This window comes from Orycteropus afer, unplaced genomic scaffold, assembly GCF_000298275.1.
Source record: "Orycteropus afer afer isolate SDZICR_OR568_19922 unplaced genomic scaffold, OryAfe1.0 scaffold00008, whole genome shotgun sequence".
NCBI classification, from domain to species: domain Eukaryota; kingdom Metazoa; phylum Chordata; class Mammalia; order Tubulidentata; family Orycteropodidae; genus Orycteropus; species Orycteropus afer.
In genome coordinates, this window is record NW_006921595.1 from 14,952,996 (window position 1) to 14,979,083 (window position 26,088).

The window sequence follows — 26,088 nt, forward strand, 5'->3', positions numbered from 1 at the left end:
GCCAACCCTGTATATGATCTTGGATACACTCTCCATTTAGACATACATAATTGTTTAGCTTGTTCACCCATCTATCCGTCCCTATCCCTCAGCTTTTTGTTAATCTTCTCTACTGTTCCTCTGATTTCTGTGCTTTCAGCTCTTATCTTTTACTGCCTACTATGTTTTTCAGAGTTTTTTTTTTCTTGTTTTCAGTATTCAACACTAAATTTAATTATTTTTAATATCATTTCCTAGTAAATGTACTTAAATCCATAGATATCCCTTTAAATAATGGTTATAAACAGCTAGAAGCCTTTTGCTTTTTCCAGTCTTACTCTAATAGTCTCCTTTTTCATTCTTCTGCTTTGGCTTAATTGACCCATTATCATCTAATCTACCAGGGCACATTCCTGCCTCTATACCTTTGTGTTCTATAACTGATATGCCTCTTGACTTGTCCTAGTCCCATGTATTAAGCAACATTTACAAATAACCCGTTTCTTTTCTGTGCTATAATCACAACTACCTAGAATTTACCAATTGCCAATGAATTAACTCTGACTCATCATGACCCATGTGTGTCAGAATAGAACTGTGATCCATAGGTTTTCAAGCTTGTTTTTTAAAAATAGGTCCTCAGGCTGCTTCTGAGGTACCTCTGGGTGGACTCACACCCCCAACCTTTCAGTTAGCAGTGGAACATGTTAACCATTTGCACCATCCAGGCACTCCACCTAGAATGTAGTAAACCTGAACTGACTATTAATTTTTCACACCTATCCACACTCTCCCCAACTAGATTACAAGTTCCTGAAGGACAGAAAGCCTATCATGCTACTGTGTCTAGCAGTGTACCTTGCACAGAGCAGGTGTTCGATAAGTGTTGGGTGATTTAACATTTTTTACCTTAAGTTTCTCCAAATCTGGCCTTTCAATACTGACAACCTCTGCCAGCAGTTGGGCCTCCAGACCATCTTCTGTGACTGTGAAATTCAGGAGGGTTGTCTGAGCTTGCAATTCTGGCTTATAGTGTGGATTTGCCAGTTTTGTGTGAAGGATAAGGCGAAAGCCCTTGTTAAATTCACATTCTTTATCTCCAATCCTGATATACCTAAAGGGGGCATAACACAGGAGATGTCCATGAACCATACATATTAAGTGATACTAAGGTGTCACTCCATTCCTATATTCTAGTCATGTACCTAGGCCATAAGACCAGGTGACTCAGGATTTTTCAGCTGCACCCAGTTTTCACAAAGCATAGGAGGCATCCTTGTATCCCCAACTAAACTCCTATATGATTGAGCTTCCTCATATATAAAATGGTCAAGATAGCAGCACTTAACCTCCATTGTAAGAATTAAACATAGTAAATCATATAAAGGACCTGTAGTGATGAACGTTAGCTTCATTTATAATTTCTATGATTAATTTATATCCTCCTTACCAGATGCCATCAAGTTGACTCTGACTCATGGAAACGTGCTGTACAGAAACCCCAGAAAAGACTGTGCTCCACAGGGGTTTCAATGGCTGCTTGTTTAGAAGTAGATCACCAAGCCTTTCTTCTGAGCTGCCTCTGGGTAGACTCAAACTGCCAACCTTCTGGTAAGCAGCCAAGCACATTAACATTGGCACCATTCGGGGACTCTAAACTAATATTAAACACATGTCCTACTTTAAGGATAAAATAAAATACGTATGTATGTAATATGTGTGTATATATGTACGTGTACATATGCATATAGATAGAGCCCTGGGTGCACAGTGGTTAAAGCATTCAGCTGTTAACTGAAACATCACAGTCTGAATCCACAAACAGCTCCATGCGAGAAAGATGTGGCAGTCAGCCTACTTCTGTAAAGATTAGTCTTGGAAACCCTAGGAGGCAGTTCCACTCTGTCTTACAGAGGCACCAAGAGTTGGAATTGACTTGGCAGCAATAGGTTTTGGTTTGGTGTATATGTATGTATGTATGTGTATGTGTATATGTATGTGTGTGTGTGTGTGTGTGTATACACACACCAAACATGTATGCATATAGACTTAAAATTACTTATTACTTTCCAATATTTTTGGCATGAGCTTAAAAGAGAGATTCTTTAAGAAATCTTTGTGGAATGCACCTACGGAATACACCTATGCTCTCAAGAATCATGCTTTCATCTAGCATTCCTGCTTTCCTGGCCTCAGGGATCAGGAGTGGACACTTCATCCAAGCCCTTCTAATTGGAGTCACTTTTCCTAGGATAGGGGTTGGGACAGAGAGAAGGAAGGTTGGAATTAGCACCCATAAACTTATGCTAAGATATTTCTGGTGACCAAGCAACAGAGAAAGGCTTTCCAAATTTACTAAAGAGGAATAATTAAACATTCATAAGTAAAAATAATGCAAAGGAGGCACTCTGTAGGTCTTAAGGGTTTTCAGGTCCCATCTTCTTTGGAGCTTGGCTACATTCTCACCTCAGCTTCCATAACATCCTTATATCCTCCAGTAAGTCTGTATTGTTTAAGCTAGACTGAGGTCTGAAATTGCAAGCAAAGCTCTGAACTAATACACCTTTCTCCCTGAGGGACTGCCTTTTTTCTGCTTGCATTGCTCCTACCTCGGACCCTGGGAGTTTGATGTCTATGGACTTTATCACTTTGTTTCCCTTGTCCTCTAGTTTCTGGGTGGTTCTGCCGATGAAGGCACTGGTAGCAAAATGCAGTAGCAGAGGGGGTCAGAGTAGTTGCAGTCCATGGTTCTGGTGGAGGCCAAGACTGTATTTACTGTTTGGGATGGTCATCCTTCCACAGTTCCAGCTCACAGAATCTAATGGGAGGAATGCCATTCATTCATTCAGGTCTAATGGCAGGAATGGCTTCCTACTTTTGCAAATCCTTGGGTACCTCAACATTTCTAGTGGATTCCTCAACTATTTCCTAAGTTCTTTCTATACATAGCCAATATGATACCAAACCAAATCCACTGTCACTGAGTCTATTTTGACTCATAGTGACCCTGTAAGATAGAGAACTTCCCCATAGGGTTTGCAAGGCTGTAGATCTTTATGGAAACATGCTGCCACATATTGTTCCCATGGAGTAACTGGTGGGTTCAAAATGCCAACTTTTTAACTAGTTGCTGAATGCCTTAACTATTGTGCTACAGAGCTCCTTAGTCACTAAGATGTTGTTCGGTGCCACTGCGTTGGCTTCGCTGTACAGCAACATTATGTACAACAGAAAACAAACAAAAAACCACTGCTAGGTCCTGCGTCATCCTCACACTTCTTGCTGTGCTTGAACCCATCGTTACAACCACTGTGTCAGTCCATCTCGTTGAGGAGTTTTCCCTTTTTTGCTGACCTACTTTACCAAGCATGATACCTGTTTCTATGGAATGAGCCCTTCAGACAACATGACCAAAGTAGGTGAGATAAAGTCTGGCCATTCTTGCTTCCAAGGAGCATTTTGGCTGTACTTCCTCCAGGATGGATCTGTTCATTCTGGCAGTTCATGGTATTTTCAGTATTCTTTGCCAACATCAAAATTCAAAGACATCAACTCTTCTTTGGTCTACCTTATTCACTGTCCAGCTTTCACATGCATATTGTTGTTAGGTGCTGTCGAATAGGATCCCACTCATAGTGACCCTATGTACAAAAGAACAAAACACTGCCTGGTCCTGTGCCAGCCTCATGATCCTTGCTACACCTGAGCCCATTATTGCAGCCACTGTGTCAATCCATTTCGTTAGGGTCTTCCCCTTTTTTTGCTGACCTTCCACTTTACCAGGCATGATATCCTTCTTCAGGGAGTGGTCTCTTCTGACAACATGACCAAAGTAGGTGAGATGAAGTCTGGCCATTCTTGCTTACAAGAAGCATTCCAGCTACACTTCTTCCAGGACAGATTTGTTCATTCTTCTGGCACTCCATGGTATTTTCAGCATTCTCCTCCAACAGCACAATCCAAAAGCATCAAGTCTTTGGTCTTCCTTATTCACTGTTCAGCTTTCATATGCATATGAGGTGATTGAAAATATCACGGCCTGAGTTAGCAGCACCTTAATCTTCAAAGTGGCACCCTTGCTACTTAACACTTTAAAGAGGTCTTTTGCAGCAGATTTGCCCAGTGCGATACAATGTCTGATTCTTGACCGCTGCTTCCATTTGTGTTGATTATGGATCCAGATGATATGAAATCTTTGACAACATCAATCTTTTCTCCATTTATTATGATGATGTTTATTGGATTAGTTGTGAGGATTTTCATTTTATCTTAAGATGCAATCCATACAGCAAACTGTAGTCTTTAATCTTCATCAGTCAGTGCTTCAAGTCATCTTCACTGTCAGCAAGCAAACTTGAGTCATCTGCATTTTGCAGATTGTTAATGAGTCTTCCTCCGATCCTGATTCCACACTCTTCTTCAAACAGTCCACCTTCTCGGATGATTTGCTTAGCATACAGATTGAATAAGTATGGTGAAAGGATACAACCTTGACAAATACCCTTCCTGATTTCAAACCATGCAGTATCCCCTTGTTCTGTTCAAACGACAGCCTCCTGGTCTATGTACGTTTCCTCATGAGCACAATTAAGTGTTCTGGAATTCCCATTCTTCTCAATGTCATCCATAATTTGTTATGAGCCACACAGTTGAACACTTTTGTGTAGTCAATGAAACACAAGTAAACATCTTTCTGGTAATTTTTGCTTTCAGCCAAGATCCATCTGACATCAGCTATGATATCCCTTGTTCCATGTCCTCTTTGGAATTGTCAATATACTGCTGCTACTGTTTTTGAATTATCTTCGGCAATATTTTACTTGTGTGTGATATTAATGATGTCGTTGGATAATTTTCACATTCTGTTGGACCACCTTTCTTTGGAATGGGTACAAATATGGGTCTCTTCCAGTCAGTTGGCCAGGTAACTGTCTTCCAAATTTCTTAGCATAGATGAGTAAGTGCCTCCTGCACAGCATCCATTTGTTGAAACATCTCAATGGTTACTTCATCAAGTCCCGGGGCCTTATTTTTCATCAACTCCTTAACTTCAACTTCTTCCTTTGATGCCATTGGTTCTTCACCACATGCCACCTCCTGGAATAGATGAATATCGACCAATTCTTCTTTGTACAGTTACTCTGTGTATTCCTTCCATGTTCTCTTGATGCTTCCTACATCGTTCAGTATTTTACCCATAAAATCTTTTAATATTGTAACTTGAGGCTTGAATATATTCTTTAGTTCTTTCAGCTTGGGAAACACTGAGTGTATTCTTCCCTTTCAGTTATTTAACTCTAGGCCTTTGCACATTTCATTGTAATAACTGACTCTGTCTTCTAGAGCTGCTCTTCGAAATCTTCTGTTCAGCTCTTTTATCTTGTCATTTCTTTCATTTGCTTTAGCTACTCTCCATTCAAGAGCAAGTTTTGACATTTCTTCTGACATCCATTTGATTTTTTCCTTTCCTGTCTTTTTATTGACTTTCTTCATGCATGTTGTTCTTAATGTCATCCCACAATTCGTCTAGTCTTTGGTCACTGGTGTTGAATGAGTCAAATATATTCTTCAGATGGTCTCTAAGTTCAGGTGGGATATAATCAAGGTCATATTTAGTTCTCATGGACTAGTTTTAATTGTCTTCGGCTTCAACTTGAACTTGCATATGAGAAATTGATGAACTCCTTTTGCCTCTTTCCACAGATATACTCAATCTGATTTCTGGGTATTCCATCTGGTGAGGTCTATGTGTATCGCTGTTGTTTATGTTGTTGAAAAAGGTGTTTGCAATGAATAAGTCATTGGTCTTGCAAAATTCTATCATATGATCTTTAGTGTCATTTCTGTCACCAATGCCATATTTTCCATTTTCTAGTGATTCTTCATTTCCAACTTTCACATTCCAATCATCAGTAATAATCAACATATCTTGATTGCATGTTTGGTCAATTTCAGACTGCAGAAGTTGGTTAAAAAAAAAAAAAAGCTTCAGTTTCCTTGTCTTTGGCTTTAGTGGTTGGCATGTAAATTTGAAGAGTAGTAGTATTAACGGGTCTTCCTTGCAGGCATATGGATAGTGTTCTATCACTGACAGCATTGAACTTCAGTATAGATCTTGAGGCATTCTTTGTGATGATGAATGCAATACCATTCTCCTTCAATTTGTCATTTCTGGCATAGCAGATCATAAGATTGTCTGATTCGAAATAGCTAGCACCAGTCCATTTCAATTCACCTGTCCACTTCACATGCATATGAGTCTAATAAAATTACTAGTGCCTAAGGGATTTTACTGCTAACCAGAGGTTGGCAGTTCAAACCCACTAACCACTCCTCAGAAGGAAGATTGGGTGATCTACTTCCATAGTGATTGCCTTAGAAACCCAAGGGGAGGTCACTACGAATCAGATCCAACTTGACAGCAGTGAGTTGGGTTAAATGTTCCTTAGCCTTAAAGTATTAACACCTTAAAGATCTTTTTTGCAGATGTGCCCAATGCAATACAACATCTGATTTCTGGATTGCTGCTCCCATGGGTGTTGATTGTGGAGCCAAAGAAATTAAATCCCTGATAACTTTAAACTTTTCTCCATTTATCAAAGTGTTGCTTATTGGTCCAGTTGTGAGGACTTTTATTTTCTTTATGTTGAGGTATAATCCATACTGAAGACTGTGGTCTTTGATCTTCATTAGTAAGTACTTCAAGTATACTCTCATCAAGCAAGGCTGTGTCATTTGCATATTGAAGGTTAATGAATCTTCTTCTAATCCTGATTCTTCTTCATATAGTTCAGCTTCTCAGATAATGTGCTAAGCATACAGTTTGCATAACTATGTTGGAAGAGTACAATACTGAAACACACCCTGATTTAAAACCATGCAGTATCTCCTTGTACTGTGTGAAGCATAGCCTTGTGGTCTATGTACAAGTTCCTCATGAACATAATTAGGTGTTCTGGAATTCCTGTTCTTCACAATGTTATCCATAATTTGTCATATACTCGTTGGTTTTACAACCCTTGAAAACAACCATTAGTTAGCTCATGGGTCATACCAAAACAGGCTGACTGACAGTCACTGCTTTAGAGGAGTCCACCAGTTCATTGTATCAGTGTAATTGCTTCAGAAACCAATCAAGGCTAACCCCACTAGATTTCCCAATATCAACAAGTAACAATTTTTCCAATCAGCCACTACACGTAACCATGTTCCTGTCTGCAGTCTTTCAAGAAAAAAAATAAAAAGGTATGAGATTGGCCAACATGGAGAATGGAGGTTCTGACAATTCTGCTTTTGGGTGGAGGTGATGAAGACTTTTAACTGGTTAAATATCTTATACAACTTTCCTAAATACTTGAGTTAAAGCAATGCTTCCCAAGATAACTCCTGGATAACCCTGACACTCTGTATCTCTGGCAGATACCTACATGTACCCTGAGGCACTCACATATCCCAGTTTTCCAGCTTGAGGACCAGAAATGCATCTGCTTGAGGGTCAAGTCTGATTTTCTGTCAAGAGACAGAGTTAATCGAGGAGACTGTACAGATGGAACAGAGAAGGATGTCTGCCTATAAAACTGGGTTTTACATCTTGTGCTGAAACATTATTTTATAGGTTTAGGTTTCCCAGGGACAGTAAATTATCCTCAATTGGGGTGTTTATGATCTATGAAAGACAAAAACTGCATAATGACTCGGTGAGTTTTATCACTGTCGCTAGGTTAATTTTTGGTTAATCTCCTTTCTGGGAAAATTAAACCTTTCTGGGAAAATTAAACAGCTAATGCTCTCTCATGGTTTCAAGGATAGGAAAAACAAAACAAAACAAAACAGTTAACCACAGGGGTGGGAAAAGCAAATAGAATCACTTTGTTGTTTCTGTGAAAGACATGAATGCAGAGGTTGCTACTTCTAGAACACAGAAGGCAGCTACAGACTCTTGAACTTAAAACTGCAACTAGAAGCAACAGCAAGTATGAAGAGCAACATTATCTTGGATATGGCTACTATCTTAAAACAGTAGTTTTTAACCCATTTCCAGCCCTTCCTCATCCTCAGCCCTCACCCACTCAGGAACAGGACACAATGACATCTATCACTATATCGAAGTAAGAGTCAGGGGGTGGGGACAGAGAAGGTCAGGGGAGAATCTCAGAATCTGGGTGAAGTTATTCCCAGAGAGTTTTAAAATGTCCTTTCAAGGGAATGACCTCCTCCCTTTCCTTCTTCTCAGACAGAGGTTTGGAGGTGAGACACAAATTATGCAATCTCAGAGGTGACATAAAAGATTTTTCCCAGTTCAAACACCATGGTTTAATTGGCTAGGCCATGGGCAAAATCAAACACATCCTGCTTCACCTAACAGATTTAACATTTTGGAGCAAGAAGGGGCTCTGGAGATGATTCAGTTGATTCCTTTCATAGTCCCAAAAGTATATCACTTGTCCAAGGTTACATAGCTAAGTGGCAGAGGTAGGGTTTCCAGACTACTAGCATAAAATTGATTTCACTGTGCCACATTGCAAGTCAATTTGCTCTGTTTGATGCTGACAGCTTGTACTCTCAGCCTCTCTCAACTTGTCTAACTACTGATCATGTGAGAGTGCTAAGCGAATATGGTGAATTTGGTACCTATCTATGGCCACTAGATAAAAAATATAAAGGCAGAGTACATGCTCTATTAATCTTTGGTCAGCAATTTAATCCTTGCTTATGAAGAAGAGAAGCAACTATTGAGGTAAATCATCCTTAATCGAAGAGCTATAATTTCTGAAAAAATGAATAATTCAACTTATAAAAATTTTTAAATAAAGCACTTAGTTTATATAAATGTTTTCTATCTTCTGACTTTCAGGAAAGCAAAACTTAACTTTTTTTTCTTGGCTGTAATCTTTTTTTGTTTTTAATTTTTTTTTTAATTGTGCTTTGGGTGAAAGTTTACAGAGCAAATTGGTTTTCCATTCAACAATCTGCACACATTTTGTTTTGTGACATTCACTATAACCCCCACAACGTAACAGCACTCTTCCCATTTCCTCCCAGAGTCCACCACTTCCCTTTACCCTTTCTTCCCATCCCCTCCAGATGTACCAGTCCTAACCCTAGGTGAATGCTGCCCTTTTGCTCTCATATGGTTGACTGTGCATACTCTCCTGGTTTAACTGTTCACCTTATAGGCCTGTCTATCATTTTGGCTGGAAGTTGAGCCACAGGGGCTGAAAACATAACATTTTAAATGTGCTAAATACTCACTAGTTAGTTAAATGAATTACTTTATAATAAAGGCAATCATCTACAAATACAGTTAAATTCAGCTTTTCATATGTTAAGTTTGCATAAAAATCAGGTACAAGAGAACATGTAACATTTTTTAAAAAGTTTATTCACAACCCATTCAAAAAGTATCCCTGGATAAAAAGATACCTAATTTCTTCATAGAAGGCCACTAGTATTATGGAGGAATAACATGAAAACTACATTAAAACAATTTGCACATTAAGATCCAGCAATCCCACTTCTAGGAATATACTCTAGAGATCCAACAGCAGTGACACCAATAGACATATGCATACCTCTGTTCACTGCAATGTTGTTCACAACAGCAAAGAGATGGAAACAACCTAAATGCTAATCAACAGATAAATAGATTTTTTTTAAAGTAGTACATACATACAGGAGGGGTCGCTATGAGTCGGGGGCGACTCGACAGCAAACAACAACAACAACATACATACATACAATGGAATACTATGCAGCCATAAAGAATGATGATGAGTCCTTGAAACACTGTATAATGTGGATGAATCTGGAGGACATTATGCTGAGTGAAATAATCCAATCACAAAAGGACAAATAAAGTATGGTTGCAATTTTATAAGAAGACAAGAACACACACACACACACACACACATATATGGAGAGAGAGAGAACAATGTTCACTGGTGGTTACTAGAGATAAGGGGGTTGGTAAATGAGAAGCACTCTCAAGATAATAAACACCTGTTAGTTTTAGTGATGAGAATGATGTGGTGGGTAAGTACTCAGCTTGACCAATGAACATGAGGTCACTAAGAAGTGCACAAGAGAAAAAGATGCCACTGGTAAAAGATATGACAAATATAGTTTTGAATAAATGCCAATAACTGAAAGAATATGGATGTGGCTATGCAAATACATATACAGACATATAAGTATCTGAGTATGAATATATACATGCATGCATAGACAGATGTATCCATAGCCATACATACAAATACGTGGATGCATGCATAGATACCCATATCCATAAAAAATTATATAGGGGACACAGGTTTGGATACTTCGTAGACATAACCAATTACCTCATGGGATTACTTGAGTTTGAAGACTTAGAACCATAGGCTAATGGGACAATTCAGTTAGTTACTATAGTATAATTTGTAAAACTGACTGGAAGAGTTCTGTATTTGTGCTCATTCCAAAGAAGGGTGATCCAACAGATCATTGATATCATAGGCAAGTGAAATTTTGCTGAATTAAAAAACAGTTACAGCAGTGTATTGACAGAGAACTTCCAGAAATTCAAGCTGGATTCAGAAGTGGATATGGGACAAAGGATATCATTTCTGATGTCTGATGGATCTTGGCTAAAAGCAAAGAATACCAGAAAGATGTTTACTTGTGTTTTATTGACTATGAGAAGGCATTCGACTATGTGGATCATAACAAATTATGAATAACATTGCAAAGAATGGGAATTCCAGAATACTTAATTGTGCTCATGAGGAACCTATACATATACCAAGAGACTGTCATTCTACAAGAAGGGGATACTGCATGGTTTAAAATCAGGAAGGGTGTGGATCAGGGTTGTATCCTTTCACCATAGTTATTTCACTCTTTAATCTGAGAAGTGGGACTATGTGAAGAGGAATGTGGCATCAGAATTGGAGGAAGACTCATTAATAACCTGCAATATGTAGATGATATAACCTTGCTTGCTGAAAATGAAGAGGAGTTGAAGCACTTACTGATGAAGATCAAAGACTATGATCTTCAGTATAGATTACACCTCAACATAAAGAAAATGAAAATCCTCATAACTGTACCAATAAGCAGCACCAAGGTAAATGGAGAAAAGATTGAAGTTATCAGGGATTTCATTTTACTTGGATCCACAATCAACACACCCATGGAAGCAGCAGCCAAGAAATCAGATGTCGTATTTCACTGGGAAAATCTGCTGCAACAGACCTCTTTAAAGTGTAAAGAAGCAAAAATGTCACTGTGAAGACTAAGGTGTGCCTAACCCAAGTCATGATATTTTCAATATGCATGTGAAAGCTAGACCATGAATAAGGAAGACCAAAGAAGAGCTGATGCCTCTGAATTGTGGTGCTGGAGAGGAATATTAAAAATACCATGGACTGCCAGAAGAATGAACGAATCTGTCCCGGAAGACATGAAGAAGGCTCCGGAAGCTAGAATGGCCATCTCACCTATTTTGGTCATGTTGTCAAAAGGAGCCATTTCCTGGAGAAGGATATCATGCTTGGTAAAGTGGAGGGTTAATGAAAAAGGGGAAGGCCCTCAACAAGATAGATTGACACAGTGGCTGCAACGATGGGCTCAAGTATACCCAGGATTGTGAAGATGGTGCACGACTGGGCAGTGTTTTGTTCTGTTGTACATAGGGTCACTATGAGTCAGAGTTGATTTGACAGCACCTAACAACAATAGTAGATAAAGCGTATGTTCTATATCCAAAGAACATACAGATGAGTAGCATCTGGGGTCTTATAAGCTTTAAAGCTAAGATACAACTATTGGTCTCTACTTATCTAGAAGAAAAGAGAAAGAAGGAAACAAAAGACTCAAGGAAGTTAAATAGTCTACAGGACTAATAGCATGAACCATGGCCTTATCTACCCTGAGACCAGAAGAATTAGATGGTAACCAAAAAAAAAAAAAAAAATCAAACTTACTGCCCTCGAGTCGGACCCGACTCATAGCAACCCCTCCTTGGATTTCTGAGGCAGTATCACTACAGAAGGAGACTGCCCAACCTTCCTTCCGAGAAGTGGCTGGTGGGTTTGAACTACCAGCCTTCTGGTTAGCAGTTAAATGCCTTAGGCACTACGCCACCAGAGCTTCTGAATTAGATGGTACCTGGCAGCAATTACCAACCATTCTGATCAGGGTCACATTAGATGGATCCTTATAGAATGGGAGAAAAATGTAGAGCAGAACTCAAATTCTTAAAAAGACCAGACTTACTGGATTGGCTGAGACTAGAGGACTCCCTGAGAGTATAGCCCAGAGAAATACTTCAAAGTTTTAAAGAAAATTATCCCTTGAGGTTACTTGTTAGCTAAATAACAGACTGGGTTATAAAATATACAGTATCACCCATGAGAATGGTGCTCCTTTTATGTGTGTGTGTGTGTGTACAGTTATATAAAAATGCATCATCTATTTGAGAACAAATGGTCAACATTTACCCTAGAGCAAAGATGAGACAGCAAGGGGAGCAGGGAAGCAGAAAAAATGGAATAAATGGAAACAGAATAACCAGAATGGAAATTAAGGGAATGTGGATGTAATGTGGAAAATGTAATCAATATCAAGGAATAATACATGTTGAAATTGTTAAATAGGAACCTAATAAGCTGTGTAAACTTTCACCAAAAACTCAATAAAACATTTGAAAAAAACAAAGATTATCACACGTGAGTAATGATTAAAAAAGAAAACGACCAAATGGGCAAAATCTACTCTAAAGCAGAGAGAGAAGCTAAGAGGGCAGGGAAGCTAGAGTACTGGAGATGGTACAATGGTACAACCAGAGCTGAATGAATGAGAATGATGCCACAATGTGAAAAAGGTCATCAATATCATAGAAGTATTTCTGTAGAAATTGTGAAATGGGAACCTAATTTTCTCTGTAAACTCTCACCTAAAACACATTATTAAAAAAATACAACCAAACACCTAAACAAAATTTATTGGGTGATTTCCACCGCACTTCCACAACAGACATGGGGAAATGTTGTGCCCAATTATCAGAGTTACCTGGAAACTAAAATCTCTGTGATCTGGGAGAGGGAGCATTATCTGAATACAATGACAATCAGGATCTGAAGTTTGAGATTACAATGTGGAGTTCCTATTGCTAACATACATGTCTAGAAACCACAGAGAGAGCTCTGGTGGTGTAGTGCCTAAGGCATTTGACTACTAACCAGAAGCTTGGCAGTTCAAACCCACCAGCCACCCTTCAGAAGGAAGACTGGGCAATCTACTTCCGTAGAGATACCACCTTGGAAACCCAAGGAGGGGTCACTATGAGTTGAATCGACTTGATAGCAGTGAGTTTGCTTTTTTTATTTTTTGGTTTTAGAAACCACAGAAGTCTCTCTTATTTTTGTTAGAATTATCCTCAAGAGTTTAATCAGTGTTGAAAATGCCATCAATCTTGGATCATAAGAATTTAAACAGAATTTCTCTAGAAATCATATATTCTGAGTACCTGAACAAGCATCATTATCTTTATTGCTGTCTAAAACCAAACATGGAAAGCAATACATCCAATTTAGAATAAAGACTTACTACTTTGGCAAATCAGTCTGTATGAGCAATGGCTGCTGCAGGAATCTGTTTAAAAAGATCTGCAAAACCTTTTCATGATGCTGTTTGGAGAGAGATTTCCTAAGACATTCTAGGTCCTCAGTCTAAGATAGACAATTTAGATAGTTAATGAGTTCTGTGATGGTAAATACCAGGGAGTCCAATCTCTAGGCCTCACCAGATTTGTTTTGTGAAGGTAAAGAGATAGTGGGTTTTGAGATAAGTAAACAATATGTTCCTACCAGTTGAAAATAAAAAAACAAAACATTCAGGAAAAGGTGAAAAAAAAAAAAAACTTTTCAGTGAACATCTAAAAGCCTTACTGCATGTCCTGCTGTTTAAAATTAAAAGCTTCTAGACTGGACTTGTGAGCTCCCACAGCTAAGGCCGAGAGTGTCCCAAAAGATCAGGTGTAGCAAACTGCACAAGGGGAGTTGTTACTTAGCAACCTCAGCAGGAAGGGTTGTGCAAGTTGGTCAAACCCATTTCCTGAAGAAAGGTTTTGGCTGAAAGCTGCACAGCTGGCAAGATGTTCATGGAAAGAAAGTCTTGAATAGCAATGAGTTAATTGTCTTTTTGCTTCATACAGTTAACATAACCAACATGTCCTTCCCATAGAAAAGCAAGCTTCAGTTAGAATTAAAAAAGAAAAAAAAATGAATGTCGTCAGAGTCCAGGTACCATTGGTTGGACAGGGGGGATAAAAAGAAAGCTAAAAAAGAAAATAATAGTAGATTATTTCTCTTCGGCTATATTCATATTTAAATATTTATTTATATTGCAATCAGTGTCACAAATAAAATGTGTGTAAATGTTGAATGGAAAACCTATTTGCTCTGTAAACTTTTACCCAAATCAGAATAAAAAGTTAAATATATGACTATATGTTTATTTAAATACCGAAGATGACATCAAAAATAAAGAAATGCTGGTTTCATTTATGGTTGTTTACTTCTTTTTAGAAGGACTTTTGACTTTTGGTATTTATTTTCAGAAAAGGCCAAATAAGTACCAGCAAGATGTCTGTGAGCTTGTGTATATACAATCTGTGGTATTTAATTTAATTTAATTTTTTTTTTTTAAGAAAAAACTACAGGAAAAAAAAAAAAAAAACCTGATTGAATTTAGGAATAGAAAGGTTATTGAAGGGTGGGTTTTTTTTTTTTTTTTGGTCAATTAAATTCTATTTTGAATTGAGAAATTTGGAGAGACTAGAATGATGAATTCCATTACACAAGGGCCCAAATTAACTTGAAAATAAAACTATTCTTATCCACAAAGATAAAATGACACAACTATATCCAGAGTTTATTTAAAAACTGTAAGCTTCCAGCTGAAGAGATTACAGTCTACCACAGTGTTGGATTTAATTTAAAACAGTTCCATTTTAAAATCAACCCAATTATTAAAAAGATCTCATTCAAATTGATTTTCATCTGTAACACAATTCTATGACATCAACTCCAAGAATAGCAACACAACAATATTTTGTAAGCTGGAAAGTTGTTAAATAAAAGCAATTCTTATTAATGCTATCACAACTTTAAGGAAACTGCTGTCATTGTAAAATGAATGTCTTCTGTACAATAGTGTCGCCCTTTTACTGTGTTATTTCTGTAAAACTGGAAATTTATAGCATACAGCTAATTTTTGTATTAGTGAGGTTTAGGTTTCTTTGTAGGGTATACTGCTTAAAGACTATTATTAAAAGAATGATTATATGAAAAGTAAATAGAAAATGCAGTGTAAAATATTTTTTTCCAAATATTTATGTACTCAGAAACAAGCTGAAATACATCTTTTAGAAAGGTTACTCTCATTAAGATTAAAGTTCAAGAAAAAATCATCTCAACAACATTTGGGGGTATCTGAATGAGTAAAGAGATATAACTGTACAAAGATACTTCACAGATCAGCAACTTCTCTAATACGTAATATGGAACTCTCAAATTTTTCCAAACTTGCTTTGGAAAAAGTACATGTTGATAAATCTTCCCAGATATATTTTCTGTCAATTGATATGATAAGATATATTTTATTTAAAATTAGGATTGTCTGGAGTTTGGTAGATTTAATTATTTGTAATTACCCAGCTGTTGTCAGCCTGGGCCCATTTTATGACAGTGGTATCTACTGTGTGGGTCAGGCTCAACTGTATATCTTCTCAAACACAGATTTAATGTGGTATTGATGAAACCATTACTAGAACCAAATTAAAGTCTGGTCTGATATATTGGTCCACCGGGAGCTGTCAGACATGAAAGGAGTAATTAGTATTCATTACTTCATACTTCAAAACATTCCAATTATTAATGAACTTCAACTTTTAAACTATGCTATATCTATCACAAGCATCTTCTCAGGCATTCATTATTAGGAAGAATAAGCTAACATCCCCCCCACCAAAGGCCACCCAAAACAAACAGAATGAAAACAAACAAAAACACTATTAATAGCTGAAAACTTTCTGAGGGATGACTTTCTTACGGGAGTGTTGTCTCACCTACATTTGAGAAGTGTGACAGAGCAAATGCCTTCTGGGAGCATGGAGCAACTCTGCAGTCCCTGTGAGTAGCTTTTTCCTCGTTTTCAATGCTATCTTGTCTTTGTAACACAAAGGAAGCACATTTGTACTCCCACAAAGTAATCATACAGATAGCATAACATAGTGTAAAGGGAGAAGGGGAATAGGGAAATCAGCTAAAATGTTCATTGTTGGTGATCAGAACAAGGAAGCTACATCAGAAAATTTATAGACATACAGATTAGTTTGAGATGTGGCCAAGGCAAGGCCAAAATGTTGCTGTTTCTCAGTGATTATGGGTGATGGGGAGCTCTGGTAGCATAGTGCCTAAGGCATTTGACTGCTAACCAGAAGGCTGGCAGTTCAAACCCACCAGACACTCCTTGGAAGGAAGGTTGGGCAATCTACCTCTGTAGTGATACTGCCTAAATCCAAGGAGGGGTCACTATGAGTCAGGTCAGACTCGATGGCACATAACAACAACAACATGGGTAATGGCTGCACAACATGGTTAATGCAACTGATATCACTAAATTGTACACCTGAAAAATAGTTAATTGGCAAATATAAATATATTGGTGTATTTTTTACACAAATAAAGTGTTTTGTGTGGTTTTTGTGAACTGTGTGAACCCCTCGTGCATTACCTCCCCATGTGTGCTATGTAATTATATGTGTATGCACATGATTTATGTGGGCATGTTATTTGTGAAAATGGTATATATTTTACACCAATAAATTTTGTTTCTGTTAAAACATTGCAAATGAGTGTCTCTGTTATTAAACAAAAGTATATAATTTTCCCATTAGTTTCCTTTCATATTGTTTTCTCCCACATTTTATTTATTGCATGAAAAGTAAGAAAAATAATTCAAAGTTTGACCACTCTTATTATTTTCCCATATCCCTTTCTAGTTTGCATACTATGAATATTTTGACAAGTTGCTCATTTTGAAACAGTCAAATAAAGGAATAAAAGAGCAGTGCTTCATTTTAAACTACTTTTTGTCAAGTGGAACCAATACATTCAGTAACATATCAAACTTTATTCCCAAGCATTTTTAAGCTTTTAAAAACAAACCCTACTCTTAAAACTTAGACCTTACAATGTCCTAAAGTATTCTTTTGGGAATGAGTGTTATAAAAGCACCTCAATCTTTGAGTGTTTAATAAATAATTACCTCTTTCCCTACACTTGCTCCTCTTTCTGTAACACATCTTGTTATGAATGGCACCATCATTTAACTGAGTTCTGGTGGCAAAAACCTGGATCCATCCTTGATCCCTCCTTTTTTTCTAACAGCGATATCAATTAATGACCATGAACTGATGAGACAAAATTGATAGTTTTTTAATTTGTCCTCGCCTCTCTGTCTCTACTGTCACTGCTTTAGTTTAGGCTCACCTGTATTATCACAATTATTAGGTAACTGGATTTCAGCTCCAGGTCCACACCCCTCAACCACTACTGTAAATCACCAACATATTACCTTCCAGAGACAAGAATGGTTCATGCTACTCCCAGAATACTTAAGAGTCTTCACTAGTTTCGGCATGACTCATGCTCATGCTTCTCAAGAGAAAGGATGGAGACTCAGATTTGCTCCAAGATGACACTCCTTTGGCCAAAAACCACTACTGTTGTCAACTAAATGATAATGACAGGAATGGTCCTTTGAGAAAAAAGTCAGAATTGCTGACCTACAGGAAAAGGCTAACCTGCAAGTCATCAGTGGATACTCAACAATGACCACGTTCTGGGCCCTGCCTATCTTTGCAGTCACATATCTCCAAGTTCACACTCCCTACCCTTTCTCCCCATTTCATGACTCATCATGCATTTGGATTCCATTCCAGTTCTTTAAATCTTTTTTTTTTTTTTTTAATAATGATGATAGTTTGATTTATTTAAATCAGTTCTTTAAATCTTGCTGGGCTATTTTATCCTTTTCCCTTTGGTATGAGTTCTCTCTGTCTACAATTCTCAGAGGAGAACTGCCCACCTGATAAACTCATCTTCTGAGATTCACATTAACTATAAATGTAAATCAAATATAATTTTTCCCATAAAACCTTTTCAAGTATCTATTATGGAATTCTTCCTGTTATATATACCTCTATTATTGCAGCCAGAATGCTCCTTGGAAGCAAGAATGGCCAGACTTCGTCTCACCTATTTTGGTCATGTTGTAAAAAGGGACCATTTCCTGGAGAAGGATGTCAAGCTTGGTAGGGTGGAGGGTCGACAAAAGAGGGGGAGGCCTTCAACGAGATGGATTGACACGGTGGTTGTGATGATGGGCTCAAGTATAGCAGGGATTGTGGGGCTGGTGCGGGATTGGGCAGTGTTTCGTTCTGCTGTGCATGGGGTCGCTATGAATTGGAAATGACTCGACGGCACTTAACAACAACATTATTGCCCCAGTGGCACTGTATTGCATTTACTTTGTATAGGTCTATCTTCCCCAAGGAAACGGACTCCTTAAAGGCAGGGTCTGTATCTTATTTATGGAGTCTCCCTAGGTAGTAAAAAGGAGCTCTGGTAGCATAGTGCCTAAGGCACTTGACTGCTAACCAGAAGGCTGGCGGTTCAAACCCACCAGCCACTCCTCAGAAGGAAGATGGGACAATCTACTTCTGTAGTGATACTGCCTCAGAAACCCAAGGAGGGGTTGCTATGAGTCGGGTCTGACTCAACGGCACATAACAACAACAACAGGTGGTAAAATGGTTAAGGGCTTGGCTGTGAACCAAAAAGTTGGCAGTTCAAATTTACCCAGAGATGCCTTGAAAACCTTATTGTATTTTGAATCACCAGCCTCTAGTACAATGCCTGCCACATAGCAATGCATGGTGAAGGTTGTTCAGTGACTGACAGGATCAACTTTTATGGACTCTACTAGCTCTCACATTCTCTGATTAAGATCCTCTAAAAACATGTGCATGGGACAGGCAAGTAGCAAAAATTAGAAATACATATTTGAAACTGATTCTCATACAAGTGGTAGCATTTAGGAGTCAGGATTGTTAAGGTAATAATCACTCGCCATAAACACCATTTGTTATATTCTCACAGATCATTTATAACTCTCTTGACCTTTTAAAAATACTGGAATGATATGATTAGTTCTATAAAGCACAACAGAGAGTACATATTCTGTAAATACTACTAATTTGAATTAAATTATTCTGACCAGATAAGCTATGACAAAGACTTGACGCTCTATGCAAAATAATTTCAGGTCCTAAGATAAAAATTCTCTGGAATGCTTTGATACTTAACTACATCAATATTGAGGAAAACTCATGACTCAAATCCATCAGTTTCTCAAAATTTCAGCTTTTGCTAAACCCAAAGAAATATAATTGAGGATCATCTAATTTCTTACACCTCAACTGTGTTATTGAAAGTCCAAGTTCAACTTCAGAGGATATGTATTTCACTGACAAAAATTTTAGGTTTTCATAGTAGAGTCAGAACCTTAGTAACAAGGATTTCCCATTAGTGGCATTAAGATTTTACACTCTATTTTTAACACATCAGACACAGCTACAATTATATTTATGTTCAGAGTTGCAGTTTGTCAAATGGCTTCTTAGATTGTTCTAAATGCATGTCTGGATAAATTTTGGTTTATTAAACAATTATAAGTTGTCACTCTAAATGGATTTACTTGGTGAGGTGTATAATAAACACTACACTGATAAATTAAAGACTAAAATAGAAGGTAGTCACCCTTAAGTAGGCTTATTTCCACTTAAAATTGACAGGGAGAATCTAGTGATGCAAAAGGAGATATATGCCTTGGAGGCAAAGGGTGGGTGTTAAGGAAGGAGGAGGAGATTGGGGAAGTTCTGAAATTATAACTCTGTGAAGAAAAACAATAAGAGAAGGACATCCAGAGAAATAATGAGTCTAGAAAATGTTGGTTTCTTGAGTGAAGAAACACAAAGAGCCTTTGGAATGTCACTCTCTCTCTCAGCCCACATAGCTTTGGTTTAGACTTAATTGTTGTATTTGACTGTTCACACATTTGTAGAAAGCTGACACAGTGGTTCCTTGTGGATGGGTGTGATGCCCCAGGACAATGTTATGGAAAGTGTGGTATCCATTTGGAAAGTCACATATATTTCACCTGGGGGCATTCCCAGTTGTTGGTAGTTGGGGTAGTTAAGGTTGTGTGTCAATTTGGCTGGGCCTGATTTAGTAGCTGGACAGCTGGATGTAGTCATTCCCCATGGTGAGATTGGCAATCAACTCCATGGTGGAATCTACTGGAGCAGCTGAGTAGCTGCTTTAGGGATGTGGTCTGCTTCCAGTGGATAAGAAGCAGCTTTGAGGAAGGTCTCTAGCTTATTGGCACGTTTGAACCCTGCATGTAGCCAGGTCATTGTTCAGCAGCCTGCCGTGCGCTGCCCATTTTGGGACTTTTTCTGAGCTTTAATTAGTGGCCTGCCATGCTGTTTGGTAATATCAGACTGTGCCTTTTTACCTGTCAACTTTGGGTTTGTCAGCCTCAGCAGCCAGCAGCTGCCTAAGTGAAGAAAAGCCTCCAGCTTCAGTGGGCCAAGAACAAGAGGCAGAGCAAAAGCCCAGGGTCAAGGGGCTTTCACCCAGCTCTTAGAGCCTGGCACTTTGAATTCAGACTTCTAGGAGCTCTGGTAACATAGTGCCTAAGACACTTGACTGCTAACTAGAAGGTTGGCGGTTTGTTCAAACCCACCAGCTACTCCTTGAAAGGAAGGTTGGGCAACCTATCTTCCATAGTGATACTGCCTCAGAAACCCAAGGTGGGGTTGCTATGAGTTGGGTCTGACTCGATGGCACATAACAACAACAGCAGCCTCCAGAACTGTAAGAGAATAAACTCCTGTTTGTTAAAGCTATTCCATTTTTGGTATTTTTCTGCTAAAGCAGCATGAGGTAACCAAAACAGTAGTCCTTTACTAGTGGTATGGGGCAATCTACTTCCATTATGATATTGCCTCAGAAACCCAACAAGGGGTCTCTATGAGTCAGGTCAGACTCGACAGCACATAACAACAACAGTGGTATGGGGATGACGCTGTTGTTGTTATGTGCCATCAAGTCAGACCTGACTCATACTGACCCCTCCTTGAGTTTCCAAGGCAGTATCACTATTGAAGTAGATTTCCCAACCTTCCTTCCAAGGAGTGGCTGGTGGGTTTGAACTGCCAGCCTTCTGGTTAGCAGTCAAGTGCCTTAGGCACTATGCTACTAGAGCTCCCGGGGATGACATTAGGGGGCCTCAATTGACTTCTTTACCTGAAAGGCTATCTATTTTTAAAGTACATTAGAAAAAAACAGAATATGTGCAATAAACCCATGATTTTGTAGCTGCCATTCCCTTGGATGAGGCTGCGTTGAAAAAAAAAATTAGGGATTTGAAATACACTTAAAGTAAAATATTAAGTAAATAATAGTACAAGTGATATGCAGATAAGGCAAAATACTAAAGATGTTTTGCAAATTATTGACGTTGGGGCAATATTGGTATAAGCTAGTAAAGGGGAAACTATTTTCAGTACATTAGCGTAGTAGCTAAGGCACTTGACTGCTAACCAGAAGGCTGGTGGTTCAAACCCACCAGCCATTCCTTGGAAGGAAGGTTGGGCAATCTACTTCTGTAGTGATACCGCCTCGGAAACCCAAGGAGGGGTCGCTATGAGTCAGGTCCGATTTGACAGCACATAACAACAACAACAAGAACAAGTCAGGAACTGAGTAAAACAAATCTAACCCCAACAAACAGTCTTAAAGTCTGGATCAGGTTATAGTTACTTTGTTTTTGAAGCATAGGTGCCAAGAATGAAAGCTCAGAAATACCACTGAGAAGAGTGTAATATAGGTTGTGCTTGATTATCAGCCTAAGATGTAGAAGTTAATAATCAAACTAAAATTCAGCAAAAAACAATGCTAAAACGTCAAGAAAACTTACTTTCCTTTCTTAATTGTGTTCCTGCCAAGCAGTGGATCAAGGACAGGATCTATTGTTTCATCAAGGTTTTCAATTAAGATGACATCTCCAAAGGCCAAAGCCGTTTCAATGGTATTCAAAAACCTTAAAGTTCAGTCAAAATTAAGATAATAAAATACAAGTCAGCACAGGAAAAATGTTCAAAGTTATTTATATGATTAAGTTATATTTAATTTAGATATTTTAAATGGGGCATACTAACTTAAAGACAACTACTTTATAAAGTAATATTCTTCTTCAGTTAGATTACACAGACATTAAAGATCAGATTTTGACATAAATGTTTGAATTCAGACGTCTAGCCTCTAAAACTGTAAGAGACTAACTCCTGTTTTTTAAAGCTGTTCCATTTGTGGTACTTTTCTTCTAGAGCAGCAAGAGGTAACCAAAACCATAGTCCTCAACTTGTGGTATGGGGATGATATTAGGGGGCCACAGTCGTATTTTCTAAGTGAAATTCAATAGTCATAGCTTGACTCTAAGTTATAAGCCCAGGTATAACCTGGTTCTTTTTCATATCATGGTCAAAATAAATGTAATCAACTCAACTATCATAAATTTAGTTTTCTCAGTGGAGCTTTTACTTCTAATTTAAAAATTCAAATTTTATTAAATGCCTTATAGTTTCATCAAATTTTATTTTTTCAACTTTTAAGTTTAGTCAGATAAAGTGGTGAGCTACTATTTTATTTCATTTCATTCTCATTCTCCAAAAAAAGTCATTCCCTACCCCCAAAATCTTTTTCTCCAAATATTCAGATAAACAGGGACTACATTTAGCCATACAACTGCAGAAATTCCTTATTTCAGTTTACTTGTGAAAAGAGGACAAAGGGCCAAATGAAGTATCAGTAGGTCTAAAATAATTCATCCAATGTTAACTGAACACCAGTTACACACAGACTATTTTCTATTTATCAGACAGTGATGTCATGAGGACCCAGTGACAGGAAAATCTCAGTAGTATCATTTTCTAAACTGACCTGTGAAACGTGACTAAGAACTGTTTTCAGACATCCAATGTTGTGATTTTTCCCTATGTCAAGAACCTGCTTAGGCAAAATTCATGTTTAGGAATATGTCTGTAAACATCATTAAGCCTTTAGGTGCAGTTGACTATTCTTGTGTTACTATATACCAAACACTCTAAAGAAGGCATCTAATACATTATCTGTCCCTTCTTGGCCTTAGGAAATTCACACATTTTACTTTTGTTCTAAATGTCAAGTTAATTTCTTCTTCATTTAACTGGACACCACTCAGCATAAATGTCTTCTCAATACAGATACTTTGTATGAAGCACGGACAGACAGATATACAAAACAAAAATGAAACCTGTTGCCACTGAGTCAATTCAGACTCATAGTGATCCTATGCATGACAGAGTAGAACTGCTCCAAGCGGATTTCTTGGCTGTAATCTTTATAGAAGCAGATGATCAGGCCTTTCTTCCATGGCACTGCTGGGTGGGTTTGAACCACAAAATATTTAGGTTAGTAGTAGAAACTAATTGTGTCATCCAGGGACCTTATAGATAAATAAGTAGTACCACACTGTAATATTTCAAAGTGGCAGGGAGGTCTAACAAATGCCTAGTCTTTATAAAAATTAGACCCATTTCAGAGCAGCGAAATAGAAAGCCAATCCTTCACGTTTCACATACCCCTTCTGGCCCAGATGTGTGACTTTAAGGTCAGCTCCATACTTATTCTTGATCCATTTAATTCCCTGTTGCTGAGGATCTATCATCAGGGGCCAGCGCTCACAATGTGTTAGGATAGTGGCATTTTCGGTTGACATTCTGTCACTAGGCAGTCCTTCGTTATTCCACCCAGCAATTGTAGCATCATCCGTCAACATGGCAATCAAGTCCAGGCCTTCAGTTATTGGAATGGAAACCTTTAAAATCAGAATTGAAGGCAATAAACTAGCAGTGTTGCAGAAGAGGGAGCCTCAGCATGGCGGACAAGAAAACAAGAGACCAAACCCAAGAGAAAGTGACTCCAACGAAACAAAAGTAAATTCTCTATGGACTCCTACAAGCAAAATAAAATTCTCATCATCAAATACAATTCAACCTGTTAAGCCCTATATTTACCTCTCAGGATTCTGTCAACATGGTACTCAACATCTTGTTTATTAACTGCTTCTACTTGGTTTCATCTAAAAGGGATGTAGTTCTACACATGCATTTATAGCTATTTCAATAAAGTTAGAGTGAAATTTAGCCACCAGGAAGAATGGCAGGATAAAGAAATTTATTTGCTTATGAATAATCAGTCCACATAAGCAATGCTACAATGCAATATCCTGCTTAGCACTTCATATATTAACACAGACCAACACTACAAAGAGATGACTTTTTTTCTGGGATGGGCCGACAAAACGTTTTCAGTCCCTGTGAACTCCATCAGCTTGCTAGTTGTGCCAGGAAACTTAGATTGAGGGATTTGCCTACACTTTGTAGAAACTAGCATTACAAAGTGACAAGATGTCTCCTTTAAAAAGAGAGGCAGAATGGGACTACACCCAGAAATATATACATATATGCATATATATGTGTATATATACACACACACACATATACACATGTATATACATATACACACATATATATGGGAGCTCTGGTAGCATAGTGCCTAAGGCACTTGACTGCTAACCGGAAGGGTGGCAGTTCAAACCACCAGCCACTCCTTGGAAGGAAGATGGAGCAATCTACTTCCATAGTGATACCGCCTCAGAAACCCAAGGAGGGGTCGCTATGACTTGGGTCTGACTCGATGGCACATAACAACCACACACACACACACACACACACACACACACACGAGTTTTTATATGTATGTATGTATGCATGTGTGACAGAGGCTATTTCTACCTATATATTTATACGTTCTGCAAATATATCCATGAATTTAGTAGAGCATATAGATATATTTGCAGAAAATATAAATATTAGCGCATATAGGAGCTCTGGTGGCATAGGGCCTAAGGCATTTGACTGCTAATTAGAAGGCTGGTGGTTCAAACCCACCAGCCACTCCTCAGAAAAAAGACTGGGAAATCTACTTCGGAAACTCAAGGAGGGGTCACTATGAGTTGGAATTGACTTGACGGCAGTGAGTTTGGTTTTTGGTTTTAGTAGAACGTATAGGGGACAAAGTCATGAAAATGTTTTAAAAGTTATAACCAAACACCTTGAGGGAATGAGTTGCTGGGTATGGAGGCTAAGGACCATAGTCTTGCAGGACACTAAGGTCAGCTGGAATAACACAGATGACAAAGACAATCCTACTTTGGTAAGTAGTGACTAGGGTCATAAAAGCTTGTGAGGGGCCATGTAAGGCGCAACTACTGGTCTCTCTCTGTCGGGAGCAAAGAAGAGAGAAGAAAATCAAAGATGCAGGAAACAATTAGTCCAAAGGACTGATGCAGCATGTGAACCAGTCTCTATGACCCTGAGACCAGAAGAACTAGATGGTATCCGGCTACCACTGTTGAATGCTCAAAAGGGTTTATAATAAGAGGTCCCAGATTGAGTGTGGGAAAATGTGGAACAAACTCAAAATCATAAAAAAGGCCATCTTACTGGTCTGATGAAGACTGTTGCAATCCTTGAGACTATGGCCCTTTGACACCTGTCAGGCTAGGAACTGAACTTAACCCTTGTGCTGAATGGCGACCAAATGAGAGACAGATCTATAAGCTGAACATCAGGAGGGTCTGCACTCATTACAACAATCAAGGGTATGAGAATCAAGAGGACAGCATCTACCCAGGGATGGAGCTAGGAAGATGGGAGGAAAGAATGAATGGAAAGGGTGGGCATAGGAAGGAAGTGGGAAGACTGTTGATACGGTGTAGGGATTGCAGTAAATGTCCCAGAAAAGAATGTGTATGGATTGTTGAATGGAAAACCAATTTGTTCTGTAAACTTTCATGCAAATTACAGTTAAAACAAATAAACAGATTGCAGATTAG

General features: G+C 38.3%; 1 protein-coding gene across 1 annotated transcript in view; it reads right to left on the reverse strand.

Moving 5' to 3' along the window:
* Positions 1–26,088, reverse strand: part of DNAH11 (dynein axonemal heavy chain 11) — a 455,361-nt gene that overhangs the window by 67,189 nt on the left and 362,084 nt on the right. Inside the window, 3 exon segments of the mRNA XM_007946592.1 lie at positions 889–1,093; positions 22,069–22,191; positions 23,771–24,006. Of these exon segments, the coding sequence (XP_007944783.1) occupies positions 889–1,093; positions 22,069–22,191; positions 23,771–24,006 (564 nt within the window).